At 32.1% G+C, this 19,791-nt stretch overlaps 1 protein-coding gene across 7 annotated transcripts in view; it reads right to left on the bottom strand.

The window, feature by feature from the left end:
• LOC118194253 (lysosomal acid phosphatase-like) overlaps positions 1-19,791 on the bottom strand; it is a 170,267-nt gene that overhangs the window by 33,668 nt on the left and 116,808 nt on the right. For 6 of the 7 annotated variants that reach the window (XM_085820823.1, XM_085820821.1, XM_085820825.1 and 3 more), the window contains 2 exons: positions 10,818-10,938; positions 1,864-1,949 (listed from right to left, as the gene is read on the bottom strand). The exons of the other annotated variant lie outside the window; for it this stretch is intronic. In XM_085820823.1, the coding sequence (XP_085676949.1) occupies positions 1,864-1,949; positions 10,818-10,938 (207 nt within the window). The remainder of the gene's footprint in view (positions 1-1,863; positions 1,950-10,817; positions 10,939-19,791) is intronic. 7 annotated transcript variants of the gene reach the window in all.

Raw genomic sequence — 19,791 nt, 5'->3', positions numbered from 1 at the left:
AAAAGTGGTACAGACAAAAATGTTTCGAGACTAATATCACCTCTTATGCAAAAAAGGGACAAGGGACAATTAAAAACATTAAATTATATTAAAATTATAATTATCATTTTTAAATTACTAAAATAATATTCAGTGAATAAAGTTGACAAAATATGCGATGCAAAGTGTTCTCCCAGTAGCTTAAAAATATGAGCATGTAGAATGTAACTTATAAAAACGGGAAATTCATTAAATTCATCATATGTCATTCATAATCGTAAGTTTCTTATTTTAGAATTCCTCTCTTGAAGTAGAATCAATACTGGTGGTTGAGTACTGATAGTATTTGTTATTAGAATATCAAACTATTATTTGAAATGTTCTATTACATATATTGCTACTATATTCAAAATTTATTAGAATCTTCGATATTTTGATTTTTAATAGTATAACAATTTTCAGGCAAACTCTTGTTAGCGTGGTGGTTTGATGGTAGGAAGCAGGCTATCACAGCCTTGGATTCAGCCTTGAATTCCAAGTATGATAAGAATGTTTATACATGGTTAGCATCTCTGCAGCATGTAGCATATAAAACACTGTCGAACTGAAAGTCCTTTCAAGTTGGTGCTAGGAGAAGACGATAAGAGATACTTCTCGATACTTAACGATAAATTGTTTAGGACTTCTCGATCAAAATTAAGACGGAATTTTTCAAAATCATATCATATTGTCCTGCATAAGGCGCCTATGACCTCTTGCCCACGATAAAATTCGCGTATCTGATTTGGCTGTAAGTTCAGAGCAGGAGGATAGAAACAACAACACTAAGAACAGTTTTTCAGTAACGAAACTTTTCATTTAAATATTATATGCATTAATGAACGCAGAAGTTATCTCTTGAAGAGAGATTTACATCCGAGTTTTTCAATTTACATATTACACTGAAATCCCATTTCTTCATAATATTTCTTTTATTATCATAACTAACGACTAATTAATATAAAAAGGAAAATAAATGTTGGTTTAAAAATCTTTTCGAAATAAATTATTAACTAGCAGTAATATTGTGTGCCGTTTCTTTAATTGGGTATACTGAAGTATGAAATTTAGTTTTCCCAATAATAACGTAATGTTGAATTCAGTCATTCATATTAAGTTAAGTTGAAATCATATTTTATATCTTGAAAAGACGGTAGGTTTTCAGGAAACTTGATAAATGATTTCGAATCATTACTTTCAGTTTATAGCTGGATGTGTTAGCATTTATACATAAAAGCCCACTTAGAGAAATGAGATAATTCTTTATATTCTTTCTACTTACTACTGGAGAGAGGCACGAGATTCAGTCGTCCATAATGTTTTAATTTGGGCCTGACTATAGAGTTTATCAGGCTCTTCGGATTCAGGAAATAAGAGAAATCTATTATGCCCTTACCTGAATTCAAACCCGTCTCTACTAATTATTAGCTGGACTTGTTACGTTTTACACTATAAGAGGATCTGCGAGAGGAAAATGCGAAAATTTCTTATATTCTAATCATCACATTTATACTATTTCTCTTTGAAGTGAATTCTTTTTTTTTCTCTCTACATATCTAAATAACTGGTATAGTTCTGACTGGTATAGTTCGCCAGATGATGAAGAGGAATATTCTTAAAAATTGTGTTGTGCTGTGAAACGAACCATTGAGTAACACGACAGGACTTAATAACTCCAAAATCTGAGAGATGATTCTCATGTCAAAGAAGTTTGGAATTCAAGGAAGGCTCCATTAAAACAAAAATCTGTACTTTAGAAATGCATGATAGATTTTCAGAAACGATTTTAAAATAAGATTTTATTCTATTAAACATATTTAAATAGCGCTGAATAAAGATACTTACTCCAGAATATACATACACCTTTTTGGATCCGTGTTTTCCTTCCATTTTCTCCTTCATGCGCTTTAGAAATAAATTTAAAATCGGGCCTAAAACAGAAAGCTGGATGAGCTGGAAATGTAATGCTAAAAATATCTAGAATATAGGATTATTAGAAGAAAAATTTTAAAACTAAGATTTTGGATTTTAAAGCTCAATCGTTAATGGATATCATAAATTTACGTAAATACAATGATATTTTGGATTATATTCTTAAAAGAAATATAGAATAAAAAACAGGTTTAGTATATTCCCAAAAATTTTCGTGACGATTATCTCTCTAACCTCTCTTCCTAGCGATTACCTCCATCGTTAAAAGTATACGGTATTTCAAAGAAAACATTAATATTGATATTAAGTAATTTTAATATTATTTTGAGATGATCATCACTTAAACCCTTTTCTTTTATTATTTGTTTATTTTTGGATTCTTTTAACTAATATCTTATAGAGCAAAACTAATTTACGCTTTTAAAAAAATCAATGGTTCCCATTTATAAGCCTTACAATTATATAATCTTGATTCGGTGTTTGTGATAAAAGAGTTTTTTTTTCCAGTCTCTTTTTAAACTGAATTCAACCATTTTGTTTTCATTTTCTGCTTATATAATTGACAGCATACAATAAATAAGTGTTCAGAAAGCACCAATTCTGTTTTTTGCGTTCTTAGTAAGTGGAAAGGAAACATTAAATCTTGATTAATGTCAGAATAAAATGTTTGTATTAGGTTGATGTGAATGTTCGTCCTAAAGTTTAGATGAAAAGAAGAGTGTATAAAAGAAAATGTAACTTGCATATGTAAGTAACTTGCATATGTATATTCACATAATTCCGAGTATTTAGTATGACGTTTGCTATCTGCCTTGTTATAGATTAATCCCTCATCGATAAAAATCCTTTGGTTTAGAATTAAAAAATATCTTATAATGCTGTTTTCACATCTTGCGCATCATCCAAAGTCTGAAAGGCTAAGGAATTCTGTAACGTTTAAAAAAGATGGCAGTTCGAAGGAATAGGAAAAAAGTAAAGTAAAGTCTGGGGTACTAAATAAAACTTGCTAGTCAAAGTCGAGTAGCCTTTTTCCGAGTGACTAAAGCAGCATGATGATGTCTGGAATTTTCATACTGAAAGATAATACCTTGGCGAATGGCAAATTCCCTTTAGATATCAGTGGCCGTTTACATATTAATTTTTGTTGTCATAACAACTGGCAACACAGTATGTCCAACTGTTGGCATAACAGGTCAACACTAACGGTTTGTTTACGTGGGAGCTATTCTCTGTGAATTATTCCTTTCTTGTTATACCCTTAACAAAGCCTTTTCGGAATGCTGTCCTTTTCTTGATGTGAGAGAAGCAAGTTGCTATACGACACTGGCACTGGTAACATTTGATATTGGGGTCAGCAAAAAAAGTGGTCTTCAAACTGTGTTTCGCAAAACCTCCAGGTTCCGCAAGTCAAATCTCAGGGTTTCATAAGTCAAAATAAAAATTCGGAAAGAAAACTGTAAAACTGTCGCGTTAGTTGACTAATGATAATTAAGTAAAAAATATAAAGATACATTTAGTTACAAATTAGTTTTTAAAAATTAATATGTGGTCATCATACGTCTAAGATAATGACGTGCAATGCTTTGCAAAACTAAATAGTTTTCTAATAGAAAATGAACTGAATTTGGACAACAGTGTTAAAATTTATACAATGCAGCATCTTTTTCAATTGAAGAAAATTAAAAGAGACTATTTCCTAGAAGAAAAACCTAACTATGACTGGATAAAAGAAATCCATTCGAGTATTACGATAAGTCAAAAGGTGTGCCAGTGAACAATTTATCAACAAATTCGATACTAAATTTAAGGGGACTCGGTACCCCAAAATCAATGAAATTACCGATTTTTCAATTTTTTGCTGAAAAAGTACCTTAATACCGTTACTACACTGAAGAGAAATTTTGACATGATCTGACGATAATAAATTCTATAAAAAAGGTTTTTACAATTTTGACTCTTCTTTAATTGGCACAACCCCTCAGTGTTTATTCATTTTTTACTTCTCAATTTTTTCAGTAACTTACTAAAAATCAGTGTAAATGAAAAGGAGTGTAATTAAATATGACTCCAGATATCAAAAAACTTTATGTGTATATACTAAATTGTTTAAATACAAATTAAAGTTGGAAAAAATCTTTTTTTTTCACCTTTAAACTGGCAAGTTTATATATTTATACTGAGCTCAGCAAATAATTTTATGTGTATTATTAGTCAACTTTGCTATGCTTATTCAAAAGTTGAAATTATCTGTGATTAGATACGAACAGAAAGAGGAGGTGTAATGAAAGTGTTCAAATTTCTGGCCGTAGCATTATTGAAATAATGCTGGAACAAACATTAAACTCTTTAATTAATTAAAAATGCAATTTATACACAGAAATTAATTTAAAATGCAATTTATATACGAGAATAAATGGCTAAAATAAGAGACGAAATCACATAAGCTGCTCAGTGGTTTTAAATAAAATGTTTTATTTTCGTTAAAATTTCAAATTTTACTTAAAAAATGAATAAAACGACAAGTTAATGTTATTAATAATGATTATAAGCATTTTATAAAATATATTATAATTAATTCATGCATGAAAATTGTTTTGAGCGTGTTTTAAAAAACAAAAACAGGTAAAGGAAAATTCTACTTGCATTTTATGGTATTTTTGCAATATTTCTAGCAAAATTTTAAACAAAAACTTGTAATTTATGTTCATATTAATTAATTGAGCAGTACTAAATTTTATTATATACATATATATTAAAATTCAGTAATAAAATTTTTAAGAAATTTGAAATGATTTAATGACCGTCCACACAGTTTACATTCTTTAAACTGTGATTTCTCCGTTTGGCAATTTTTCAATATCCTTTTACTTAAAGTCCTAAAACTTGTTCTGATATGGACCAAATTATTTAAGAATTTTACTGCTTATTTAAAATTATATACTAAATAGAATCAAGGATGGAATTTGCAAAATAGTGAAAAGAAAAATTATTGGAAGTAAAAACGTCACTGAAATCATATTTTTTTAAAGTTTTTATATAAAAATGTGCTTTTTATTTTTTTCTCAGAAACTAATTCATTAAGTGCAAAATCGATCCGTTAAGTTATTAAAAACATCATTATAAATGCAATAAAAAATTTGAAGCAAATTATTGAAAATTGTGGAAGAACAAAGAATTTTAATTGTTCAATTTTTTAAAAAAATTCAAATTAAACAAAAATCAATAGCAAAAAATTTTTTTTCAGCTTAAAACTATTTTGCCTCATAAAACCACTTAATATTATTCATAAAAAGTAGGTGAAAGGTCTTAAATAAATAAATAAATAAATAAAAAAAACATTGAAAAGGTACGGAGTCCCCTTAAGCAAAAGCAGCTCTTAAAAGTTTGGTTTTACATTCATACAGAATACGTAGAAGTTCTTCACACAGCTATAGATATTTTAATGCTATTTGGAGCAAGTTAATTGAAAAATATTTCTGAACGCATGTGGCAGCAAAATATAGGAACAAATTAAATCCAGAATATGAAGTGCGACTACAGATAACTTCAGTAGTTGAACAGTTTCTGTAATAAATAAGCACACCCCTATCACTAAATATAATGCAAAGGTTGCAGACACCTGGAGCATGAGTTAATGCTATTAATGAATAAATTACTTTCATTTGATATTAAATAAAAAAAATACAGCACTTTTTTTACTTAGCTGTATATAAAGTAACCTATAACTTATTGACCTACTTTAAATATTATGTTAAAATATATTCCTTTAAGGGTGGGATGGGGACTTCCAGAAAAACATTGTAGTTATAAGGGTTACACGAATCGACAAATTTTACTACTGTAGACTATGCGTTTGTCACGGACGTCAAAAAACGGCTCTTTTCTGAAACGAGAAAGCAAGGAAATTGTGGTTTCTTTTCAAAGAACTGATGTGGAACACACAGATCCAGGGTTATGATGAACCTTGTGATGATGAACCTAGCTTGTGATGTATATCCAGGGCATGGTTGATTTTCAGAGCTTATGTCTCCATCCCGAAAATAATCTGTGATACATGCTGTGATAAAACGCTTTCTTCCCATACACTTGACGAATGTTTGGGCAATCTCGGTCAGCAATACTGTCATACTGCCTATATCAAAATTGTACAGCGAACAATTGTCTGATATTCTCCTCATCCCTTGTCTTTTTAAACCGTTTGGAATTTGTTTACCGAATGAATAACTGTTACAAGAATGTTGCTTTTATATACGAGTATTATCTGCCTACACATTTTATTTGTCTGAATATTCCAATCATCACAGAGTCAAGTACGAAGTAAAATCTACTCGTTAATTTCAGTCTATTTTTCCTCTTTTGCATGATCCCAATAAAACTAAAAACATTAAAATTTCAGATGCTGGTAATGATGCTGCCAAGGGAATTAAGCACATCATTGAAGTCGTAGCTTAGACAATTTGAATGAACTTAAATAATGACTATTTTGATGAGTTTTTTCTCTTGCGTTTTAACTAAATTTAAAATCTATAATATAAGGGCTTTTTTATGTTTTTTCTTATTTACTAAGTCCTGTTCTTTGTATTTTAATATAATTCGCTTAGTATTAGGAAATTAAAAGTGAAGGATTTAAAATGTTCTTTTTCTACATTATAAGGCATTTCTCCCGCCTTCATAGCATGCTTTCGTGGTGTAATGATCAACGCACTCGACGCGTATTCGACCGGTAGGAGGTTCGAGTCCCAGAGAGGGCACTGCTAATTTTTCACGTCTCTCAGCATCAAAAATCCTAATGTCTCTACAACATTATTATCTACTTTGCAATTAAATCCTAATTTATTAAAGTAACAGTATTAAAAAACCGTCAGTATTTTACTTTAATAGTCGTCTTTCGTCTTGAAGAACACTGAAGAAGATAAATCTATTTTGCAAATCGATAATTTCTATCATCTATAATTAACTTCTCTTAGACGACAGTTTCTACACGAAACCAAAATCAAGCAGAACCTTTTATTATACATACTACAGTATAAGATTTTCCCTAGCTGTTTTACATTCTAACTATTCTTACTTGTGTAGCATCCATGCACAGATATGCAGTTTTATGCTGCCTGCGAATCTATTTTCATTACGTATTTTTTGAAAATACAGTTCTTATAGTTTTGGAGACATAAAAATACGGATGAGCTGAGCACTGACAAAGCTAGAATGAATTGGTTGAGAGCTTTGGGTCACTGCATGCTTGTACGTCAGTCAACGTGACTAGAATGATGATGAGAATCTCACACGTTGATAAGCTAACAAACCAAATGAAATACTGTATCGGGAAACGTAAAAGGTAGTAAGTTATTTTGAGGTTAATTCAACATATTGGAATTACCTGAAATAATTGTCGGTTTAAATTTTAGTATTTAGACGCTAATGAGTTTGAATTGCAAAGCATAACCAACATAAATTTCTTGCAAATATCAACTTGCGAGGAATTTAGATAGAAAATAAATATAAGTTTGAATTTTTTCCTCTATGTTTTTATCGTTATTTTTTATGTTTGTTTAGATTAATATTTAGCGAGCGAAATTTAAACTTTATTTTATTTTATGTACTAATTTATTTTTATTTTGTTGTTAATATTTTTTAATTTTGTTAAAAAAGCATTTTGGCCCATCAGCTGCTTTCAGACCGTACACTCAGCCCTCATTTGGCTTTGAGACCACTGATCTAGTGAAAGTCTGGCGAAACCATCGCGAGCAAAAACTTCGTGGAGAAAGTAAAACAAAAAGAAACGTCGTGGTAAGATAAAAAGCAAATTTGACAGATCTAAAATATCACGATATAAAACAGGGCCGTAGAACATAAACGGAGGTATAAAATTTTGCAGTTAGAAAACATTGTCGGAGGTAACTTTGTGGTAGAAAATTAATCACCTACACAATATAGAGGGACAAACATTTCTCAAAAATGTGAATTTTTTGTGTCTAAGACAAACCACAAATTTTCTCAGAAAATCAGCTCTAGTTTTTGAATGATTTATAGGACAATAAATTCTTTCCTGATTTTCATATAATTAATTTTCACCGAATATCTTAAAAATATGAAAATCGCGCGTTACTTATGTACGACACGAACAGGGAGATCAAAAGATACTAATGAGTAATCTCGAACTACACATCAAATTAATGTCTAACATTCACAGCGTAAAAAGCATTTCAGCGTATTTTACATTTCGTCTATCAATAAAAATGCAGTGATCTGTCTAATTACGACCACCTCCCCAAAATGACTACTTCAGAAAGTAACTAATATTTCTGACATAAATTAATATCTCTGTTAAAAATAATATCTCTGTTAAACATATTTTCTCCAAGATGAACGCTTTCACAGGGGAACAAAATCTTCGGAACCTGAAATGGTCATCTCAGAAAGGGTTCGTTGTGTTCAGAATAAAACTGCTTTCGTAAAAATATGTTCAAAGAATTCGGAATGTCTTCGACGCATAAAATTCTAATTTCTGCGATGTTTTGATGATGCATTATTTCTTACCTAGACATTTTATACAACGATTTTTCGAAACTAAGAAATTTTTCCATGACCTTATTTTCTACGACCTTTCCGTGTTGGATGATGTTTTCTTACACAATGTTTCTGTCAATAACTCAGGGGAAGGCCAGCAACTCCAATTCATCGCAGATTAGTCCAACTAGACCTGGTTTGGGTTCCATCCCAGACGAACGGGATGGCTGCATGTTTCGTTTTCGTTGTTTTCCACATATACAACGTGAATAGAAACCAATTTTCTTCGAAACATCCTCCATGAAGACATTCCTTTTTCTTAGGCAGATAGCCGTCTTATTCAAATAACCTAACCCATAATCAGATATATTCAAATAACCTAATGCACTGCATATTGCACAATAAATTATAAAAAAATACAGCATAAGAGAAAGTGCTCTACACAATAGTGCTTTCAGTTTTAAGACAAGCGAACGTATGTTCATCATGATAAAGACCAAGAAGAAAGTCTTTACTGTCTCATGAAATCCTTCAAATTATTTGGCGGAATTTTCTCAAAGGTCCGATTTTATGCCAAAAGCATACAACTTTTGATATGTTATGAGAGACGTTTTAATTAAAAGGCAATTTACTACGCAAATAATATTATTGCATGCTTACAAAAATGAAATGAAATTGAAAACTCAATTTAAAGTGTATGGTAAAAAAATTCTTTAGCTTGCGAAAATATTTTCTTCTTGTAACAATGAGTGCTAAAAGCATATATAGATTAAAATTTTTACCTGCTTCCTTTTCCTCCAAAATATAAGAAATAGAGCTGGTCCTATGTTTAATTAAAAATTTAATATTATTGACAATTTATTGACAATTTGGCACATTTGTAGTGAATCCTGGGTATGATGTTTTGAAGTTTCGTACTGGAAGAAGAAAAAGTTGTAAATTTCGTTTTGAATCAATACCAACTATTCCGATATCCTAAGTATTTGTTTGCAGTCCTTTTTTATTTGTTTAACAAAGTGATACAAACGTTTTAATATGTATAACAGCTGTAACTATAACGCGCAAAACTTTGCATATTGACAACCCCCATATTACGAACATTTTACGCTTCGAACGACCATTTCTAACATGAATTAGTTCGTAAAATATTACACGGTTCCCTGCGCATATTTCCTAACGATATTTCGGGATATAATAACTATAAATACTATCAAATACACAGTTAAAATACTAAAACAAACAATTATTACATTTCAGATTTTTAAATAAATAAAAATTTATACATTAATACAGTTTTATTTTACTATACAGTACGAACATATGCTGATGGAGGTTAGGTTAGGTTATTTAATTACGGCAAAGCCTCGAGGGCTATCTGCCTAAGGGGAGGGATGCCTTCGTGGAGGTCTTTCTAAGGGAAGCTGGCTCGTTACACATCGGGAAAACCACGAAAACACCCATGTAGCCAACCCGTTCGCGGGATTCAAACCTCGGACCGAACTACCAGTGTTCAGCGACTTTACCGCTCGGCCGCTGGTGGGCCCCTATGCTGCTGGAATGAAGACTGGACTAATAGATGTTTACATAGACTGGAGTGAATCAAGGTCTGTATCCCCCTCTGAAGACTCATCGACAAGTAAATGGGACATTTCTAATGTCCTCTCTACTTGACATTAGGCTATATGAGAGGTGGAATGATCTAGCATGTTATACAGGTCAACAACCCCGATTTCTAATGTCTCATTCTTAAGAAATATGTATCTAAAATTAACTGAAGAGGTTTTTCTCTTTCTTTCGACGTAAACAGTGTATGGAAGCACTGTATGATATCACGCACTACAGATTTTGCTTTAGCAAATCTCTCAGAATTTGGTTATTCATAAAAGTGAGGCTCCGAGATCTTTTCGTTTCCAAACAAATTTCACTCTTTGAAAACAAGTTTGTTTGTGTATGTAAAAGTTAGTAAAGTGTTGGGCATCTGTATATTAAAACGTCTTTCTTTCATATCATTTTTACTTTTTCTTTAGAAACTATTTACCTCCCCAAAATGACTACTTCAGAAAGTAACTAATATTTCTGAGGACATAAATTAACATCTCTGTTAAACATATTTTCTCATAAAGTAGTTACTTAATAAATTGTAATCATAGAATGATCTCTTATTTTCACAAGAAATGTTGCGTATCAGCACGAGAGATAGCTTTTAAAAATATTCCTTTCCAATGCTTTTTATAAACTTTGTTTCATATTCAAAAATAATGTATCACAGTAATTATAATTCCTAATTTATATGACAGATGGCTTTATATTGCCCATTTAAACGATATGAGTGAGTATCATGTGCAAAAATTTAACCTTACCTGCTCTCAGTCTTTGCTGTAGTCTAGATTGAAAATGCAGGAAGTAACTGATGTCGGCAAATTCAATGAATTTATCCCAATATAACAATGCCCACTCAGGAATTGTATAATTATTATCCTTCTGCAATTAAAAGGAAGCATAAATATTTTTAAAATCCAGTTTATGAATTATATAACAAGGTTGGTTTATTGTTCGAGTCAAGCTTAAATTCAACTCATCATTATACAATTGTAGAATGTAAATAGTTTTCCAAAATTTTTCAAATAATTCTTTCCAAAATGAAATTTTATTGCACTTTCTAGCTATTAATACAGTAAACCCTTACCAAGCGCGAATTTGAGGAACGCGATTTCGTATTATTTGCGTTATTTTAGTTGTTTCTGTTTAATTTGTCCAACGTTATAATTTCATTTATACGCAGTTCATCGGATCCTCATCAACACTGCATGCTTAATGGCATCATCTCCGGCCCGAAGTTGCCAACAATTTTAAAAGATTTGCATTGATCGAAAATGACGCCAGAGAAATTGTACAAATTGAAAATTCAGTTGGTGGCGAAGTATTTTCAAATACTGAAGAAGTCAAAGAATTTATCGAAAAATCATGAATGAAGAACTGGATGATCTTATTAAAGGAATGGTAAAAAAAAATCAGAGGAACTATCTGATTATGCACACGTGATAGATCCAGCTGAATAAAGAAGAAAACATTTCATTAGAGGCATTGAAAGGTCTGCACTCTTTGCTTCAAAACTTAGAGTTGCGCCAGTCATTATATCAAGCAAAATCACCAATCGTTTTTTAGAAAATAAGTATATCAAAAACTTAATTAAGCAGTAACAAAAACCCTTTCAATTAACACGTGTTCCTCTTTCCCCTTTTAATTGTAACAATATTTGAGTATATTTAAATTGGACATTCTTTCTTAATCTGAATTATAACCTAACACATTTTTTCCATAGAAAGTTAACTATGCGGAATGGGATTTTGCCATACGCGCCATGTATTAATCATGTAAACCATGCGTTCGGCAAGACTTAATTGTATATCCGGTTTATAATTGAAAACCTTTCTATTGTAAAGTGGGTAATCTTCACAGACGTAAGGTGTAGTGTTTAAAAATAGCTTTAAAAAGCTTAGAATCTCATGGCCCGTAACAGTATGGTAAAGTTGTAAATATATAATTCTAATGCATGTAACCATAGCTGTCAACTCTTCTGGTTTACCAGAGACTCCCGGTTTTGTATCACATTTTCCGGTTTCCATGTAGATCTCTGAAAAAACATGATTTTAAATTTTTAGCCTTCACTAAAAAACATTTCTGAGGAAAATATTTTCTAATAATAAATAAATGTATTTAATTAATAGAACTTTTGCCCTTATTCCCTTCCCCCATCTTTGTGATTTTCAGAAAAATGTTTCTTATTAAAATTTATTTTATCTGAATGCCTGAAGATTCAACCTATGTTTAATTCACTTATACAGTGAAAATCGTTTAACACGAAACTGAGGGGACATATTTCTTCGTTATAAAGGATATTGAATATATATATATATATATATATATATATATATTCATAAGTTTATTAGAGTACATTTTATTTACATAGATATGTCCAGATATCAATTGATTTAATCGGAGTCTATTGAGACATTTTTTCCCATTAATTACGTTGATTAGTTCATGTGTTTTCCTGCCTTGGGGAATAGAGTTCCATTCATTCTGACAGATTTATTTTCTTGTATGCTTCATTTTTTAAGATACGACTTAAGCCGTTTTAAGTTCATATCTTCGGAATCAGGAAAAGTAGCTGCATCCTTAGCAAGAAAGTCGGGATCTTCGTGTTTTTCATTCTCTGCATGTGTCTTCACCAGCCAAGCGAAATTTAAATTCGGCTATTTTCTTAGAGGAAATGAAAGATTTCTTATGCTATTGGAGGAAAAGGATATTTTAAGTTTGCTATTGTATGTACGAAGAAAGAGAATCTGATTTAATTTTGAGCTGACTGTATTTATTATTAATTATAATTTCTATTGTCTTTTTTAACTGCTAAAATTTCCGCTTGGAAAACTGAATTTTCTGGACACATGCGTCTTTTCCTGGATATTTTTAGATTTTTGGCTTTGTGGAAAATACAGATTGATCCCTTGAGAGTTAAAAGTTGTTCGGATCGTAAGTTATTCCGTATACGGAAATTTGATTCCTAAGATGTAATATTTCGATTTTAAACGCTTCTAGCTCTGATAGAAGAATTCAGGAGAGTTCACTCAGTGCAGCTTTAGAAGTGGTACGGGTAAATTTTGTTATGTTGAGGAGAAATGGTCTTTGAATGGCAGGGAACTGTTGTTTCTTCCTATCTGTCATAGGGATAGTTCAGATAGAAGCTCTATAATTAACAATTTTCTCTATCATAGTATTGAACAGAAGCTTCCGGTCAATAGGATTTAAGTCCTAATTATATCCCCTCCTTGGTTTTCATGGAGATGGCTATTTTTGAAGTTTTTATAATAGTATTTAGAAAATTGTTCTATTTAGCTGAGTTTTCTATCTATTATAATTGTAAAAAATTTCAATTTATTTACAGTATAGATTCTCCTTCCATTAATTTCGAAGGCTGGTTTTCTTTGTATGGTTTGGTCAGGCTTATGAAATGTCATTGAAATTGGTATTTTTGTCCGAAATTGTTAGTTTTTGCGCGTTATATAATTGACGTGAGACTGTGAGAGTATGATTGGTATTATCTCTATTTTCTTGTTTTTCAAGAGATGATGAATGCGACGACATCTGCGAATGTCAAGATTTTGTATGATTCGATCAGGAAAAGGGAAAAGTGGACGGAACACCAGAACATAGTCAGTAACTTTTACAGGTATTGCTCCACCGCACTACTGTACCCGTTGGGCGTTCGATTGACTCGCATCGGATGCCAGCCTGACAAGATATTAACATGGAAATTTTACTTTAATTCTAGACTTACGTCTTGAATATACAATTACAAAAACACGGTATAGAATTATTGCAACGAGATTAATAGACTAACAAAAGTTCGATTATAGCAGATTAATATAACATCATTACTTCGAACATACATCATACAAACATTCAATGTACATTGGCTATATTACTTCATACAAACAATATATTTACATTAGTATATCTAATTACATTAAACATCTTTTTAAGGAACTAATTAGTGACGAATCCTTTGTGCATCTTTTAGTACGTTTTCGTATTCCTAAAGCAAATTATCTTGTTATACATTTCCTTTCATTTTTTTAACATGTTACACACATTTGCATCAGCACTGAAGTATTGCATTATTTTTGTAAATTAATGTATCACAGATACAGAAAATATACATGATTCGATCATTAATGTGATCTGATAGAGTTAAAGGCAAGAATTAAGAGATCCAGAGCTTTCAAACAGGATCATTGTGAACATCCTCTTGTACGGCGCTTTGCTATTTTAGATGATAATTCATTAGTTGAAGAGATATTTTTAAATAATAATAAAGATGTTTATTGGGGGGCTTATCGGTCTGAGAGCTTGAAAGATGGCAAGCCACCAGAAGAAATGAAATGCCTTTGTATTTTGCCACCAGAAGAAAAAAACTGCCAGTAGGAGGTTGATGTGTCTACATGAACACGGAATCTGCTGGATCGTGGCCCTTTTTGGACATAATGATGATCTTTTATGCTTTAAAGACGGGGAAAAAGACTAATTAAAGACATTCATTGAGCAAATATGTAAATAGTGAGGGTGAGCCCTTTGAATTAGTTTTATGATTTTATTTTTTATCCTGCTAACCCTGATGCTTTTTTACGTCAAAGGATCTTGACTGTATTGTGTATTTCTTTAAAACAGTGGTCTTCCTCGGAATTTGGAATGCTTTGATCTCTGGTGAGTGAAGCTTGTTCTGATGTGTCGTTTTCAGAACAGTCCTCTATAAAAACAGAATCCATTCTTTCTTTTAACGAGAACAATGTTGCGTGAACTGATATGTTTGAAAAATTTGGGCTATTGTTGGCTAATGTGATTTGATTTGATGTAAAACTTTTGCTATTAATATTTTATGGAGAATTCCATAAGGATGAGTATTGTTGCTGCAGATTAGTATTGCTTCTTTCCAAATCTTTAACTTGGCTTTTATTATTTTCCTTTTATAAATAAATTTTCGCTTTGCGTAATCTAAATATCTCTTTTTCCATCTTCTTCTGAAGGAGAGCTTTTTATCTTTTTTTCTGAATGTTTTGGTTCTGTTTCTTGAGGCATATAGTTTGGCTATCTACCCAGTTAGCACGAGTTTGGATACTCGGATGTTTGATTTTGAAGTTTTCATTGCAGGTCTTTCGTATGAGGTTGTTAAAGTTTGTGTTGTGTGTACATTTCTTCGACTCTGTTTGCCCTTTTGATATATTCATGTATTAGAAACGAAGGTATTGAGGAGCAGAATAAATTTGTTTTGGTACTATGTGGCACCCTAAAGCGCTGGGCATGATTTCAAAGACACTATGTTTATCAACAGATAAGTATTCTTCCTATTCCTGTTCGAAAACTTTCTAATTAAAGATGCTGTTGCAAAGATAGTGAGATGTCGGGCCATCCTCTGCCTGAAGAAGTTTCGAAAGGGGACAGGCGTTGTTATTATTACATATACATACGCTGTTAGCAGAAATAAAGTCTTCTAATAGATCACCTCTGCTACTATTGTGTTGGTATCCCCATATTCGGATATGGGCATTTAAGTCGCCCGCTATTAATTTTGGAGATGATTAGAAATTCTTTATAAAGAAATCAATTTTCTGCAGGTTCAAACTGAAGTCTTCTTCTGTAGATAAATAATCATATTATAAATTGCTCAATAGCCTGAATCATGAATTATAAATTTAGGTCAATTATAAGCCAATTAGAAGTTCTCCTAAAATGGCGTCCCCAGACAGAACGAAAACTTCCTGGCTTTCGAGCGAGAACCTCTTAGATTTACAATTTGAGAGTTGGCAGTTGTAATGCAATTTACTTTTAATTTAATACCTTGTAGTAAAAGGGTTTTAATTAATATACAAAATACTATTTATATCAATATCAGTAAACGTTTGATAATCCGAAATCCAGTAGTGTGCTATATCCGATAATTCTGTGCATGTACTTTCTACTTATATGCCGTCATAGGTCACTTCGACCATGCCATTTAGCAACATTACTCGATAATTGTCTGCTTATCGGTCTTTGTTCCCAAGTAACAAGTAATAAAAATAATTCTAAAAAATATGGACGTCCTATGAACCCAGAACCACTTAAATCACTCAGAAAGTCCAGAACCACTTAAAACTGAAGACATCTAAGGAGTTTTTGAGTTTGTAACGAAGGACCTTCCCTTTATGGAAAACTATCAGTTGGGCATTTTTGTGGCCTGCGAACTCCTATCAAATAATTTTTTTCCTCCTTTGAGTCATTCTCTGAATGAAGGAGCAATTCAGAAATTTAAGTGCAAATGCAGGCGTTCTTTGAATAAAATTTATTAAAATATGAATAGCAATATCAAGAATTTGCAAGGGTGGTCTTTATAAATGCAATATTAACTATGGCTACTGCTTAGATACACGTGAGAAGCATGGCTTTATAGGAAGTTTAGCGAAAGCTTTTGTCGAATGTTACGAAGCAAAATTCTTTTAAGAAATGGACAAAATCTCTGTCTCTACTAAATATAGAACAGCAGTGAACGAATCAGTAGGTTCATCCATGCCATTAATTGTGAGTACCAAGATTTATTAATTTTTAGTTAATAAATAAAGATAATACAAACTCTTAGCGCCTTTTTATTAAAAACAAATATTAAAGTTATAAAGTATTTTCTCTCTCCTTTCTGCCTGCCTCGTGGTGTAATGGTAGCACATTCGGTGTGTATTCGAGAGGCCCAGATTCGAGTCTCTGCGAGGGCACTGCTCGTTTTTCCCTTCTCCAGCATCAAAATAACCTAATGGCTCTATAGTGACGCCCGAACTAAAAAGCGGTGGATGATGATTTTTTACCAACAGGATATTGCGATTGGATCTATTAATCCCCAGTGGCCCTTTCAAGTATAATTTTATAGTATAATTTTAAGTATAATTTTACAAGGGAGTATAATTTTATCTCTCTCTTCTGCATGCCTTCGTGGTGTAAAAGTAGTGTGGGAATCGTGCCTCAACGAAGCACCAGATGTCGCTATCTATCACTACTCTGTAGGAACTCTCCAGGTTCCAGGATCTTCAGTTGGTTCGAGAAATCCGAGAGAAGCGGTCTGACAAAACGCTCGCGAAGGAGCTACAACTAGACGCTTACTGGTAGCGCGTAGGCGATCGGACTTGGAACTTATCTAAAGTGACCGCACGTAGGTGGTCAGCTGTGACTTTTACATCTCCATAATGGAAACAGTGTTGATTACTCTCCTAAACATATTTAATCCATTTGTACATACTCATTCCGTTTATCTTTACTTCTATGAACCAGAAATAAAAAAAACCTGATACTTTGAATCGTGAGTGTGATATCTGTTTGATGATAAGACGTCACCCTCACAACTATGGGGGCTCCAAGCCGGCGAACTTCAAAATAGGTACTGTGAAAACTTTTCCTTTTTTAAGATAGTGATACTCGTGTTTCTTTTTAAAATGAGTTTCTTAAATAATTCAAACAAGAGTGATTTAAAATTAATTGCCGAAAGAATTGGAGAGAATGTTCCAGAAAATGCTAAAAAAGCGAACATTAGAAAAATTATAGAAAATTCCGATGTCTTGAAAACGAACATTGAATTTGTTCGTGGCGTCGTCAAATCGATCGTCGAGGATCGGACGCCTAAGACAAGTAATGAACACTATCTGTTAGAAATCGAACGTCTTAAATTAGCCCAAATTGAGAAGCAAATTGAGCTAGAAAATTTAAAATCAGAATCATTATCGGGTGACAGAAGAAACGCACACACTAGTGTTGAAAATTTACAGAAAATCTCTGTTCCTGAGCGGCCAGAGGCATTGCATTTGTTTTTCATTTCATTGGAAAAAGCTTTTCCCACCAAAGAAGTTCCCAAAGACTTACAAGCTGAGATACTAAATAATTTTCTAGGGGTTAAAGCGAATAATGTTTTAACGTATGCAACTGAAGAAGAATTGTCGAATTACGAAAAACTAAAAGAGTTGTTTTTAGCTGAATTTCAGCCGACACCAAGAGAGATTCTGAACACCTTTAAACATGCTCAACGCGCAGCAAACGAGTCGCATATTCAATTTGCATCGCGATTGACCGCAACATTTGAATACTACTGTCAGGTTAAGGAGACACAAAAGGATTTTAAAAAGTTATTTGATTTAATTGTTGCAGATAAATTGTATGAAACTTTGGATTTCAAAACGAAAGAATACATAGGTGTTCGCGAGGGCAGAACATGGTTTAATCCAACACAGTTAGGGCGAGAATGTGATTTATATTTTTCATCCCGAGGAAAATCATTGTCTGAAATACATAACCCTAAAGTTCAGTCTAATGAAACGAAAGTACCAAGTGTTCAAAACCAAAGTATTAAGAATAACTCATTCCGTCGTAACAAACCTAAAAATAAACCGGATGTCATTTCGTCGACGAAAGAGAGATCATGTTACGTCTGCGGGGGAAGGGGTGAAAATTTTCATTTCGCTAGGGATTGCGTAAAACGTAAACAAAGTGAATCGCATGAGGACACAGAAAGAAAAAAACAAAACAAGTGTTAATAACGTCAGTTTTAGTCACGAGTTGCAATATGCTGATATTTTCGTAGAAAATAAAAAAAAAATAAAAGCACTTATCGATTCAGGCGCTGAAGTTCCGGTCATAAATTCATCATTCATTCAAATAAAGACACCGCTGGATGGTAAAATAATACTTAGCTCATGTTTTGACGAAAAAAAAGAGGCAGATATCGCTAGAGTAGGATTATCTTTAAATAGCAATTCATCAAGGTTAGAAATCATTGTTGCAGGCGTAAATAAATTATCTGTTCCTTTAATTTTAACACCAAACATTTATTCTCAACTTCTAAAAGTAAGTCGGGAAGACAAAAATGAAACATCTAATCCTGATACCGAAAATGATTTTAAAAGTGAATCATCATTACAAGAGTGTTTTTTATTAAATTTTGCAAATGTGATTGACGAATGTGATGTGGATTTCTTGCATGTTACTGATGTGAACATTCGTAAGGATTTATCGTCATTGATTCATAATTATAAACCAAATAAAACTAAAGACACGAATTTAAAAATGAATATTGTGTTAAAAGATGATATTCCAGTATCGCAACGGTCTCGGAGATTACTGTTTGCTGAGCAAAAAATTGTTGATAAACAGATAGACGAATGGTTGCAAAAGGGGATAATTAAACCATCATGTTCCGAATACGCATCTCCAATTCTGTTATGTAAGAAACGTGATAAAACACATAGATTATGCTTAGACTTCAGACAGTTAAATAAAAAAGTAGTGAAAGATTCTTTCTCTATGGCCCAGGTAGAGGAAGTACTTGATCATTTGGGGGAAGCGAAAGTTTTTTCAACTTTGGATTTGAAAAATGGTTTTTTCTACGTTCCAGTCGATGAAAGATGTACCAAATATTTAGCATTCATTTGTCATGCAGGTTTATTTGAATTTTTAAGAGCACCGTTTGGTTTGACCACAAATCCCAGTGTATTTTTAAGATTTATCTATAATGTATTCAGGGAATTAATAAGGGATAATACAGTTGTAATTTACATGGATGACCTTCCCGTGATGAAAAAGAGGGATTAGAAAAACTTAAACGAGTTTTAAAAGTAGCTTCAGAATATGGACTAGAAATTAATTTTAAAAAATGTCAATTTCTTAAAAGAAAAATTGAATTTCTCGGTTATTTAATTGAAGAAGGTACAATTCGCCCCTCTCCAAATAAGACTCTTGCAGTTAAAAATTTTCCTCAACCTAAGA

The sequence above is a fragment of the Stegodyphus dumicola genome, chromosome 7 (genome assembly GCF_044657685.1).
Source record: "Stegodyphus dumicola isolate Sdum_Otavi_A_Nest chromosome 7, ASM4465768v1".
Classification (NCBI taxonomy): domain Eukaryota; kingdom Metazoa; phylum Arthropoda; class Arachnida; order Araneae; family Eresidae; genus Stegodyphus; species Stegodyphus dumicola.
The sequence above is the reverse complement of the archived record's forward strand: the minus strand, read 5'-3'. Positions and strand labels throughout refer to the sequence as shown.